The sequence below is a fragment of the Phodopus roborovskii genome, unplaced genomic scaffold (assembly GCF_943737965.1).
Source record: "Phodopus roborovskii unplaced genomic scaffold, PHOROB, whole genome shotgun sequence".
NCBI lineage: Eukaryota > Metazoa > Chordata > Mammalia > Rodentia > Cricetidae > Phodopus > Phodopus roborovskii.
In genome coordinates, this window is record NW_026126599.1 from 12,695,653 (window position 1) to 12,708,879 (window position 13,227).

The 13,227-nt window shown below is 42.9% G+C and overlaps 1 protein-coding gene across 2 annotated transcripts in view; it reads right to left on the reverse strand.

Annotated features, from left to right (window-relative positions):
• Window positions 1-13,227, reverse strand: part of Insr (insulin receptor) — a 139,090-nt gene that overhangs the window by 14,397 nt on the left and 111,466 nt on the right. The window contains exons 11-15 of one of the 2 annotated variants that reach the window (XM_051205295.1): window positions 8,421-8,695; window positions 7,236-7,375; window positions 4,434-4,593; window positions 2,808-2,907; window positions 987-1,054 (exon numbers count right to left, since the gene is read on the reverse strand). In XM_051205295.1, coding sequence (XP_051061252.1) covers window positions 987-1,054; window positions 2,808-2,907; window positions 4,434-4,593; window positions 7,236-7,375; window positions 8,421-8,695 — 743 coding nt within the window. Of the gene's footprint in view, window positions 1-986; window positions 1,055-2,807; window positions 2,911-4,433; window positions 4,594-7,235; window positions 7,376-8,420; window positions 8,696-13,227 lie in introns of both variants that reach the window. The other variant, XM_051205294.1, reaches the window with a different exon arrangement.

Here is a 13,227-nt window from a genome sequence, read left to right on the forward strand (position 1 = left end):
ACAGACCCAATACATTCATGACTTGAAAGTCAAATTTAGACTGTATTACATGAGGAACTTCGAGGAAAACGTGCCATATTATGGAATTCTTGAGAAATAGGCATGCCTTCTCTCTAGAGGCCACTCACTGTCCTTAAGAACAGTTAGGAGTAGTGTGAGTGTCAATGTTGTGTTCCCACCATCAACATCAGTTCACACTACCACCAGCTAGACACACCCAGCCCCATCCTATTTTCACCTCTGTCTGTCTGTGTGCACATGTATATATGCACAATTGTATGTGCGTGCATTCATGTGCAAGTACACATATGTACGCATGCACATGAAAGGCTGAGGGTGACATCAGGTGCCCTCCTGAATCATTCGCTACATTCTTTTTTAAGGCAAGATCTCTCACAGAACCTAGAGCTCACAGATTAAGCCAGGGTGTCTTGCTATTGATTCCCATATCTCTGCTTTCCTGGTTCAGAAATGACAGGTACATAACATAGCACCCAGACTTTAAACAGACACTATGGGCCATACTCAGCCCTCAGGTGTGGGCAGTAACATTTTACCCACTGAGCTATTTCCTGATGTTCTTATCTCCCCTTCTCGTCCCTCAGTATCCTATCATGGCTTCTAATTCCCACCTTCTCAGCAAGAATGACAGATTTCATCATGGTTTCTGGCCCTGACTTTGCCACACTCTTATGGCTGTGGCACAAGGTTTTTAACCTCACATTCCAACCTGAAGGTCCCAAGTGAGTGATATCAACCCGCCCAAGCAGATCCAGATAACAGACCTAAACATCCCAAGCAGCCAGGTCTCTGCAGCAAGAGCTGATGGGCAAGTTCGGCACTCAAGGGGGCTTCTCCCAGTCTCTCTGGGATGGTTTCTCTTCATCCCTATGATGCTAGGCAACCCTCAGATCTGACTTAACAGTTTGGCATAGGAAACACAGGTCAGGGTTCTGACTTCCCACAAAAAAGGAAGTGGTGCTCACCATCACTGGCACTGAGGTACTCAGGGTTTGAAGATGCATACAATGGTCCCATTGGCCCATCTGGCTGCCTAGAGGAGGAAAAGACAGACACACCAGCCTGAGCATGCTATGACATTCTGGACACTAGAAATAGGCAAACACTAAGCATCATGAACAGATTCATTGTTCTACATTTTGTCCAACTTAGAGAAAGTGAGAGAAAAAAATGTTAATCAGTGTCCAGGTTAGCATTTATTGTCAACCTGACACAATCTAGAGTCACCTAAGAGGAGATGCCTCAATTGAGGAAGTGCCTAGATCAGGTTAGTCTGTGGATATGTCGAAGAGGGTATGTTTTGTTAAATAGTAACACAGGAGGGCCCAGCCTTCTGCAGATGGCACCACCCCTAGGCTGGTAGTCTTGGGCTATATGAGAAAGCAAGCTGAGCAGGAGTCAGTGAAACAGCAAGCAAACCTTCCTCCACGGTTTCTGCTTCAAGTTCCTGCTTAAGCACCTGCCCTGTCTGTGATATGTAAGTGTAAACGAAAATAAACCTGTCTTCTCCAGGTTGCTTTTGGTAAGAGTGTTTTATCATAGCAACAGAAAGGAACCTAGAACAATAAAGCAGACTGAATTTAAAAAAGTGTCAGTTCTGCAATGATGACATGATAAATGACACACAAAAAAAAAAAAAAAAAAAAAAACCCTTTTAAAATTACCTGATTTGACAAAGTTATTGCTTGTAGTTTTCAAATGTGTATGTCTCACTTAATTTTTGTCTTACTCTTTAATGCAAGGGAGGAATGAAGCTACTGTATATATGTAGTTGGGGGGAGCACATCTGTAATCCTAGCATTTGGGAGGCTGAGGCAGGAAGATCACAAGTTCAAGGGCAACCTTGGCTATATGCCAAGACCCTGCCTGAGAAAGACAGAGCAAAGACAGAAATGAACATCATCAGGTTAAGCAAAATAATCCAGACTCAGAAAGACAAAGATAGCTATAAATTACATAACAGTAAACAGGGAATTAGGAAGAGGGGGGAAGAGGCTCAAAGGGAGGGGAGATGGTAGAACAAGAGGATAATTGGATAAAGAAAAAATGTGTGTAATTTCTTTCATATACATGTAAATTATATATATGTGTGTGAGAGTGTGTGTGCATGCGTGCATGTGTGTGTGTATGTGTGTATGTGTGTGTCATATATATGTGAGAGAAGCAAGGGAGGGTATATATAAGGAAATACAGTGATATATCTGTGTAAAAACATCATAATGAAACCCATCATTCTATAAGCTATCTAAAACAGTAAAACAAAAAACAAACTAACCAATGTTTACGCTTCATTGATGTGAATATGAAATGATCAAACATGAAATGTATGAGCACTCGACCCTTCCATGGAACTGTTTTGGAAGGTTATAGAACTTTTAGGAGGTGGAGCCTTGATGAGGAAGTGTGCTTTGAAGTTTGGCAGCCCAGGCCCACTCTCTGTTCTCTCTCTGTTCCCTGGATTCTATGGACTGTGAACAAATGGCCTTGTACTCCTGTAGCCAGGTCATGTTTGGATTATACTTCCTCATCAGTTATGATTCTGCAGATATTAAGCTCTGGGTTAAAATATATTAATAGAAGCATGCAGGGAGAATCAGCAAACTAGAGGGAATTTGTAATCAAGAGTATATTATAGTATTACACAGTAAACTTACTACCATGAGTTGCATGTAGTACAGCTGTATGAGTCAAACTTATAAGAAACTTAGCTCTGTCTAACTCAATATTTATGTTGTTCATTTGTTTTATCCCAAGAGAGTCAGTTGCCAGCACACCACCTTGCTTACCTCTTTCTCAGGAACAGATAAATACTTCCAATCACAACACTGAAGAGGAAGACAAAGATGAGAGGCCCAATGATAATTTTGGCAATGTTTGATGGGACATCTACTGCAACAGAAGAAGGTAAGTGTTTAGCATCAAAATGTATTGACAGCAAAAGTTACACCTGGAGTTGGGGTGGGAGCTGACACAGGAGGATCATGAGTTCAAGACCACCCTGGGCTAGGAAGCAAAATCCTAGGCTATTTCCAAGCAAGACATGAGCTCACAGCATGTGGGAACCATGGCAACTGATGGCTGCTAGGAGAGGAAGGAACAGTCAGTTTTTTCCTGGGACACGGCCAATGAGGAGCTACTCTATTTCAGGAAATGACCCTACACCTGAGGACTCGATTTCGTTTGTTTGTTATAATGCACATGTAGTTGAAAGGACAAATTAGTGGGAGGTGGCTCGCTCATTCAATAGAATGCTTGCTCTGTAAACATGAGGACCTGAGTTACAGTGCCACAGAAAACCATGTGAGAAACCAGGTCATGGTGCTATATACTTGTATTCAAATATAGGGGAGGCAAACCCCTGGAGCTTGCTGGTCAATGCAAGCCCTTTATTGACCAAGCCATCTCCCAGCTCGTGTGTCAAGTCTTGGCTATCATTTCATCATGACCTCTGTCACCAGTTCTGTCCTGAGAAATCCCTCCTTGAGCTTCCCCGTTTCCCTGCACTTGCTGGCTCCCAGCCCATAGGATATATGTGTAAATATGGGTGGCTGAATGAAACTTAGGATATGAAAGTGGTCTGGTTACAAGCTTTGTGTCCCTGCCTCCTCTCTTCTTCTTTAAGAGAAGGGAGGCCAGAATCAAAACAGAGCATTCTGAAAAATCATAAAAATTCAAATTTTAATTTGTATTATTTGACAAATTTAGACATATATACAATGTATCTTAATCATACACACCCCAATGATTTATGGCATTAAAGTAAGTATATACTGTGTGTGTGTGTGTGTGTGTGTGTGTACGTACATGTATACTACTGGCCTGTGGAGGCCAAGAGATCTACATCAAGTGTCTTCCTCTATTATGTTCCATCTTTTTTTGGTTTGTTTGTTGCTTCTTTTCTTTATTTTTGGGAGACAACATCTCAGTATGTGACCCTTAGCCTGAAACTCACTATGTAGATCAGGCTAGCCTGGAACTCTGCCAGAGTCACTTCTACTTCTCTCCTTATTACGATAACAATATGATTACATTATTTCTCCCTCCCTTTCCCCACTTCAAACCCTCTGATATACCCCTCCTTGCTCTTCTCCTTATTTCTGGAGGCAGGGCTTTTCAGTGAACACACATCTCACAGGTTGGCTAGACTGGCTGAACTATGAGCACCAGGGATCTGCCTGTCTCTGTCTTCCCAAGTAGGGGTTACAGTGTGTAAATGGGCATGCCCAGATTTTTATGTGGGTGATGAGGATGTGAATTGCTGGTAGAAAGGCCTGGTTATGTTACAGTTTCTGGTAGACACAAAGTTAAAGCGCCCATCGCTTCCTTCCCTCGGGGTCATTCTTGAAAATGTTCTACCACTCCTACAGCACCAAGCACAGATCTAGCCACTTGAGGTTGCTACAGATACTTACAATAATCAGTCACATAAAAATAGGTGGGTTCTGTCCAGGAGCCATTGCCTGCCAGGGAAGTAGCCCGGACTCGAACACTGTAGTTCCCTGGGGAGAGCCCTCGAAGCCTGCAGCCCCGCTCCAGGGCAAAATGCTTCCGGGAGACACAGAGGTGCAGCTCCTGGGAGAAAAGAGAAGGTGGCACACGCCTTTAATCCCAGCACTGCAGAGGCAGAGGCAGGTGGATCTCTGTGAGTTTGGGGCCAACCTAGTCTGCAAAGCTACACAGAGAAACCCTGTCTCAAAAAAAATGGGGGCACACAACCCTGATGAGCATGCAGCCAGAGATAAACCCAGGGATCATTAGGAGTGAGGCCAGGCTCTCTGGGGAATAAACTTGTCAAGACTTTGATCACTAGACCCAAAATTCCAAAACTTTCCAAACAATTCCATCACTCACCTTTCAAGCAAGAACTAGGCTGGGTATGGAAGAGAAAAAGAAGTTAAGAACCCCGAGCTCATCATGTGACATTAACAAGGAGAAAACAAATGAACTGGGCTAGGTGGGCGGAGAGCTCTTCCCAAATGAATGAGTCATCAAGCAGAAAAGAACAGAAATGCAACTACAGGAGCCCAGGATAGCAGCTGAGGGCTTGAGGGGAGACCCATCTCTAAGGCTAGAGAATTACCAGACACTTCCATGGGCAGAGCAAGGTAAGAATGCAATGGGGAGATCTGAGTGTACGTGCTCTCCGTAAATGCACAACACATAGACATACACACACGACAAACAGACACACAGGTACATGCCACATGCACAGAGAGAGAGAGAGAGAGAGAGAGAGAGAGAGAGAGAGAGAGAGAGAGAGAGAGAGAGAGAGAGAGAATAAGCTGGAAAACTTGATCAAAAGTAAAAGAGCTGGGACTGGAGAGATGGCTCAGCAGTTTAGAGCACTCGTTGCTCTTCCAGAGGATCCAGGTTTGGTTTTCAATGTTAGGAGGCTTAAAACCACCTATAAATCCAGATCCAGAAGATCCAGGTACCTGCACACAGGTGGTACATATTCACACACACACACACACACACACACACACACGGTATACACACAAAAAAATAAGTCTCAACAAAGGAAGGGAAGAAGGGAGGGAAATAGGAAGGGAAGGAAGGAGGGAGGGAGGAGAGGGGGATGAAGGAACGAAGGGAAAAAGACCAGGCTGCAGATCTGTCCTGGGGGCCGTAGGCTGCTGACTCCTTGTTCTGAGTCACTGTTAAAGTGCCACCTTTGGGTGGCAAAAAGAGATACAGTCCCAGGAGGAAAGGGTCCTCAGAGGAGTCCTATCTGCTTATGAGAATTTATTACTTTACTAGAACTTTCAAAGTTCCATTGAAACCAAAGTTTCAAAGTTCAAATTTCTGCTATATTAAGGGCACACACAGAGATAAACATGGCCCACCATCTGTTTTTATAAGTTTTATTGGCACACAATGACATTTACATAGATAGGGTTCATGTTGCCTTCAGGGTACAAGGGCAAAGTTAAGTGTGCCTAAAAATAAATAATAGTTCAATCATGAAATTATATTCTCTGCCTAGGTAGCTATTGTAAATTCTAATTACAAAGGCTATATAGGCAGAGAGATACCATGAGGCAGAAGAACTTATGAATATAGTCAATGTATATATAAAACATGAATAAGTTAGCATATCTGCAAATCTATAAAGCTTGCTGCATTCTATCTGACTACAGAGCCCAGCATGTCTCACCTCCCCTCCCACTCCAGAGAGGTAACTTAGATATGACTACCGGCTTCTTACTATCTCTGCTTGCTCACATCAAACCCTCGGTGTCTGGTGTAGCAAGGAGGCAACATAACAGTTTTAAGTGATGTGTCCGCAGACTGAGATGAATCTCTCTCTAAAGTGGAATGAGCCTCATGCTCTGAAAAAAGGACACAAATGTAAGCAGCCCATCAATCAGCCTGAGGGACACAGCTGAAAACCCACACACTAATATGATGAAAGACTGGGTCAGCAAGATGGCTCCGCAAGACAGCGCCTAAAGCAAAGCCGGATGATCTGAGTTCAATCCCCAGGACCCACACAGTGGAAGGAGCAAGCTCACTCTCAGAAGCTGTCCTCTGACCTCCTCAAGCAGAGCTGGCTATGGCATGGCCACACACTTCCCTACGCCTTCATACGCAGAAAATAAATTTAAATTTTAAAAATTTAAGTGACAAAAGATTCTAAATCGGCATTTCAGTCTACCTCCCTGGGAAGAAGTACATCAAAGCTTCGAACTCTAACAACATAGCATCTGATGTGGGAAGCACTGGGTAACTTGATAAATTTAGAAAGTTCCTGCCCAGGATTGTGAAGCAACTTAGGACAAATTAACATTCCAATCTGGAAGGAAGTCCCTTGAGACTCCAAAAAATCTAAAGGAAGGCTCTGTAAGGATAAGGAAATTAACAACTCACAAGTATCAGGAAATCCCTGAAACCTCTGGGATTCACAAGGACTCACTTTCCCTAAGGTTATACAGGCAGGTCTCTGAGGAGAGGAGATTGACTGGGAGAGCTGCCTGAAAAGTCCTGCAGAGATCTCCAGGGTCCTGGATTTCATGAGTTATCATCCATGGGGGGTGGGGGGAGCAGCTGGTGATGCATCTGCCCTTGAGTCATCCCCATGTTTATAGAGTAAACCCTGAGCCCCCAATAAAGTCATTGGCTCACCAAGTTGGATTTTGATCTGTCTTTGGTCCCTACTTGTTCACATCTCCCCCAGAATAGCACCATACAACATCAAGACCTGAAATCCTTACCTCATCACCATAACGCCGGTAGCTCACTTCATACAGCACAATCAGACCATTAGGCTCCTTTGGCTCTTGCCACATCAAGTGTACCACATTGTTCTCAAAGATTTCATGGGTCACAGGGCCAACGATGTCATCTGCCTTAGCTATGAGAAGCAATTAAGGGCTCAGATATTAACTCTTGCATAAAATTCCATCCCTGCCACCCAACAGCTGAGAGACCTAGTTGGAGCTGGCTATGTAATTTTTCCATGTCTTATTTTCTTCAACAGAAAATAATATAAAACTCATGGAGTAAGAAGATAGCTCAGTCAATAAAACCCAAATTCAATCCCCAGAAACCACATAAAAGAGCTGGAACATAGTTTTCTGATAATGCCAGTGTTGAGAAGACAGAGACAGGCAGGTCCCTGTAACTCACTAGCCAGCTAGCCAGACCTAATCAAGTATCAGGCCCATGAGAGACCCTGTCTTAAAAAAACCAAAGAGGATGGCACCTGAAAACAGATGTCCAAGGTTGATTTTTTTGGCTTCCACATGTACAAGTACACACAGATGCACACACAGAAAATATTGGGCTATGGTATGTGATATTTAGTGTTAATTGTCAATATGACAGGACCTAGAATCATGTGAGAGATGGAAATCTGAGCTTGCCTGTGAGGGATTATCTCAATTGTGTTAAGTGAGCTGGGAAGACCCATTTAAGGTGGCACCATTCCCTGCTCGGGATCTAGACTGTACAAATGGAGAAAGGGAGCCTGGCACCAATATGTACTTGCTGTTCTCCTCTTCTGAGTGTGAATGTGATGGAATCAGCTGCCTCAACCTCCTTCTGCACTGACTCCCCAGCCAGAATGAAATGTACCTTGAATTATGAGCTAAGATAACGCCTTTCTCCTTTAATTTGCTTCAAGAAAGGACTTTTATCACAACTATAGGAAAAGAAACTAAGACACAATGGCAACTCCCAGCTGCTCAGAAACACCTGAGTAGGCAGGAGGACCCCTTAAGCCTAGGAGATCAACACCAACCTAGGTAACAAAGAAAGAGCTCTATCTTAAAACAAAAGCAATAAAAGAGAACACTTTTAAGAACACATCTATCCTGTATGGTGGAGAGAGGGCTTTGTCTGTGGCCAGGTGGGTCTCCAACCTTGTAAAGTGTAAGCCCAGAGGAAAGTGAGCCCACCTTCAGGCATGGTCCGGGCACTGACGTAGGCAGCAACACTGCACCTCTCGTCTGGGGAATCTTGGTTGCAGGCTTGCAGCTCAATGCGGTAGCCAGTAAAGTGTCTCAGGCCAGAGATGACAAGTGACTCCTTGTTCACCACTTTCTCAAATGGCCTGTGCTCCTCCTGACTCGTGGGCACAACGGTGGAGGAGATGTTGGGAAAATCTGGAAGTGCAGGCATGGTGGCTGTCACATTCCCCACCTCTTCAAGGGATCTTCGTTTTCGGGATGGCCTGGAGGAAGAGAACATGTGTGGGAGTTATGACATCACCATCTCAAAATAAAATGATACTGGAGAAAGTAATGCCTAATGAATTAGCAGGAAAGAGAAAGAACAGCAGGTGACACAGACTGATTTCCACATAGATGCCCTTGACGGAGACACTGGCTAGGATGGCACACCCACCCTCTGAGAGTTCTTGGCTCCAGGGCCACCCCCAAGATCTCCTCAATATGCTTGATTGAAGGTTTCCAATTTTCTGAAGAATGGGCCAACAGGGGCAGAGTTACCAAGATTTGGAAAGAATGTAAGAGTGTACCTATTTGGGGGAGGTGTCACAGGTACAATCTACAGTCCCACATAATCAGTTTGTGATGTTTGTGTGTGCTTATGCATGTACATGTTCATATGTGTGCAGCTTCACAAGCAGGCCAAAGGACAACCTTAAGTGTTGTTCCTCAAGTGCTCTCCATCTTTGTTTTTTTCCTTAAAGCAGTATCTCTCAATGCTGGAACTCACTGAGTAGGCTAGGCTGACTAGTCACCAAGATCCAGGGAACCACCTAGCTGGGATTACAAGCATGGGTCACAATGCTGGGCTTTTCTTTTAGGTCTGTTTTTATTTTTAAGTATTTGTGTATGTGTGAGGGTATATCCTGCAAGTGCAGATACCCTCAGGGTCCAGAAGAGGTCGTCAGATCTCCTAGAGCTGGAGTTACAGACAGATGTAAGCCACTTGGTATGGGTGCTGGAAACTGAACTCAGGTCCTCTGCAAGAACAGTAAGCATTTTTAATCACTGAGCCATCTCTCTGGCCTCCAGATTTCTTTTGTTACTCAATTCCTCAAGCTTGTAAGGCAAGCATTTCACTAACTGATCCATCATCCCAGGCCCTACATTGTCATTCAAACATGCATTATGCATAGAGGGCACTGTGGAACTTGGGAGAGAAAACATTTTTGGCAATAAATTTTATCACTGGGGTTAGTGCAAGGAAAATAACCACCCAGTGGGCAGATGCCCCCCTGCCCCTTAACGAGACATAGAAAATAAATGCTAAGAGATGACACATTAAAAACTGCAGAGAGAAAGTATATGGGGAAAATGTAAATACTTTTGCTTATAAACCATGGGAGTCTGACAATGACCCAGCCAGCTGCATACTACACCTGTTAAATAGGAAACAACCACTGAGTACTTCCTTAAGTTAAGAGATTTTTTTTTTTTCTATGTATAGTGTTCTGTCTGCAAGTATGTGTACAGGACTGAAGAAGATGCCAGATCTCATTACAGCTGGTTATGAGCCACCATGTGATTATTGGGAATTGAACCCAGGTCCTCTTGGAAGAGTAGCCAGTGCTCTTAACCTCTGAGCCACCTCTCCAGCCCAAGTACTTCCCTAAAACATATGGTTAAGATCTGAGTTAGTTTCCTAGGACCCAGGTTAGGCTTCTTACAATAGCTCCATGAGATCCACCCTCATCAGCAGGCAACTGCACACACATGATATATGCTCATACAGATACACAGAAGTAAAAAAAGAAACTCTTTTTTTAAAAGTTGTAAGAAGAACATAATTTCTGTTTTGGTTTGGTTTTTGTCCTTGCTTAACAGTCATATTTTCTCTTGTCAACTACAAATGGTATATACACACACACACACACACACACACACACACACACACACATATATATATATTTCTGAAAATTTCATATATAAGTACTGTATTTATATCATTCCCACCAACTCCTCCCATGGCATCCACTCCCTCTCAAGACCTTTTCTTCTTTATTTTGGCACACATAATGTGTATATACACATATAACCTATGCCAATTATTATTGACATAGATTATATAAATGTATATGTACACACACATATTGCATGGAGTTCATTCAATGTTGTTCATAGGTACATGTATCTAGGGCTGACAACCTTAGACTATATAACCTATCAGGGGCTCATCCTGGGAAAAGCCATCTCTCTGGCCTCGGCATATGCTTTTGCTGAAAAGTCACTGGCCCGAAGTATCAGTTAATGCGTGATCTGTCTCTCACTTAACCATTGTCCTGTTTGTCAAATAAGAGTGTTCCCTAGGTACAGCTCATGCTTGGCTTGCATGAGACCCTAGGTTTGATAAAAAAAAAAAAAAAAAAAAAAAAAAAAAAAAAGAGCATTCCTAATCTTTTCCCATTATAGTGTTTATCATTGTATGTCTTTCTATCTCCCAAAGGAGACCCCTGAAGAAACTACTGCCAGGCTGAAAGGACTCTGAGACTCTGGTACCTTGGTGTGTCTGATAATACTGCAAACTGGACATGACACTGACCCGAAGCCTCACCTACCACCCACGACACTGGACTTTTAAAGCTGAGAGGTTTCAAATATGGCACCAGATAGTGGAGTGCTCAGGCCTCCCTGGAACATTTATACTCTTACCACAAAGGCCCAGGGAACATCACAGAAGAGGAGATGTAGCCCAGGCTAGCCTTGAACTCCCAGCAAACCTTCTATCTCAGCATCTCACTCAAGATGCTCGTATCAAGAGCTACAAACTGAAGTCACAGGACATTATCTTTTCACCCCTCATTTTGTACCATGGCCTTCTTAGGTGAAGAAGAAAACAGCTGATTTGTTAAGCCTCAGATCCATTTTAGTGGGACTGAGACAATTCCTGTACAGTCACAAATGAACCTGACAAAAATAACCAGGCTCACAACTAACACGGGGTATCCACATCTGAACAATGTGGAATCAAACATTCAATAGGCAGAGTGTGTTTTTTTATTGAAGACTTTATTTTTAATGTTTATTATCATAATTATTATTTTATGTGTATATTTTCCACTTATAGCCAGTACTTTCAAAAACTGAGCCATCTCTCTAATCCCTTAATTTTTTTTTAAAATTGAAGATCTATAACAACTTTGCTTTGAGCAACCCTTCAAGCTGCATGCTGGATTCTCTAGCAAAAAGGAAAAGGTTTTATTTTTATTTTATTTTTGTAGTGCTGGGCATTAAACTTTACTTTTGCAGCACTGGGAACTGAGTCTTTGTTTTATCTTTTTTTTTTTTTTTTTTAACTGTATTTTAATTTTGCAGCACCGGCTACTGAGCCCTTTGCTCTGTTGCAGTCACTGTTTTAGTTTATGTTTGTAGTCCTGTGGAGTCAGTCATTCCTCTACTTTTCATTCCATCTCATTTCTGCAGTGAGAGAGACTGAACCTACTACTTATTACTTTATGTATTAATTTATTTTGGTTTTTCCAGACAGGGTTTATCTGTGTAGAACTCCCTCTGTAGACCAAGATGGCCTGGAACTCAGATTCACCAGTCTCTGCCTCCCAAATACTGGGATTAAAGGTGAGAGCGACCACCATCGGGTTAATTATTTTTTGCAGCATCTGATATCAACTTTTGTTTTCCCATTTTTTATTTCTATTATATTTTATTGTTAGGGTATTGGAGGTTGAAATCAAGACCTGGAACATGCTATACAAGCAATCCACCAATGTACTATAACCCCCAGCTCAAAGAAGTATTTTAAATAAATCTAACAGACAAAGGTTTCTAAAAAAAGGTATCTGCAAATGCACATTGACTGCAGTACAGTGTGAACATGACTTTTTAAAGATTTATTTTTACTAGTTTAAAGGGAGGGCATGCATGTGTGTGCAGTGCCCACAAAGGCCAGAAGAAGGCAACTGATCCACTAAATCTGAAGTTGCTGGTAGTTGTGAGCCAGTATGGATACTGGGAACTGAACTCCAATCGTCTGCAAGAGCAGCAAGTTCTCTTAGCCACTGAACATCTCTCCAGTCCCAATATAACTTTTATATGCACTAGAAAATCAAAACTGTTGTGTGACTTATTAAATGCTACATTGACCTGAATGCATTGCCCACAAGATGTCTAAGGTATGCCTGCACCACGATAGGATGCTATAAAAATAAAATAAAGGAGATGGAGAGATGGCTCAGTGGTCAGTAGCACTAGATTCAGACATCATGCTGGCCTGCCTCTGTCACCTGGCAGAATCCACTCAGGCAGTACTCTGGTCAGCCCAGAGGTTCGTGACTACTAGTCTGCACACAGGTGCAAAGGACCCCTTTAAAAGAAAGACCCCTGCCCACATACGCTCTTTCCCATTCTCTTTCCTGCTGTTCTACTGGGACACACAGAACTTTTCCTGCCTCCCTCTTCTCTTCTGTCCTCTCTATGTCTCTGAGCCTCTTTATCTCTTTTATCTTTCCTTCCCCCTCCCTCCTCTTTCTAATACAACTTCTTACTTAAGCTCTGTCTGTCTGGCATGTTTGTCCCCCGCCTTGGTCAACCTCACCTGCCATGGAATCCGCCAAGGGTCGCCTTTGTGCTTTATCATAAAAGAGACAGTTCAGTTCCCAGCATGTACATGACAGCTCACAACTGTCCATAACTCCAGTTCCAGAGGATCTGATGCCCTTTTCTGCCATCTGCTGGCACGAGGCATGTACATGGTGTATAGATATACATGCATCAACATACCCATCCACATTAAAATAAAAAT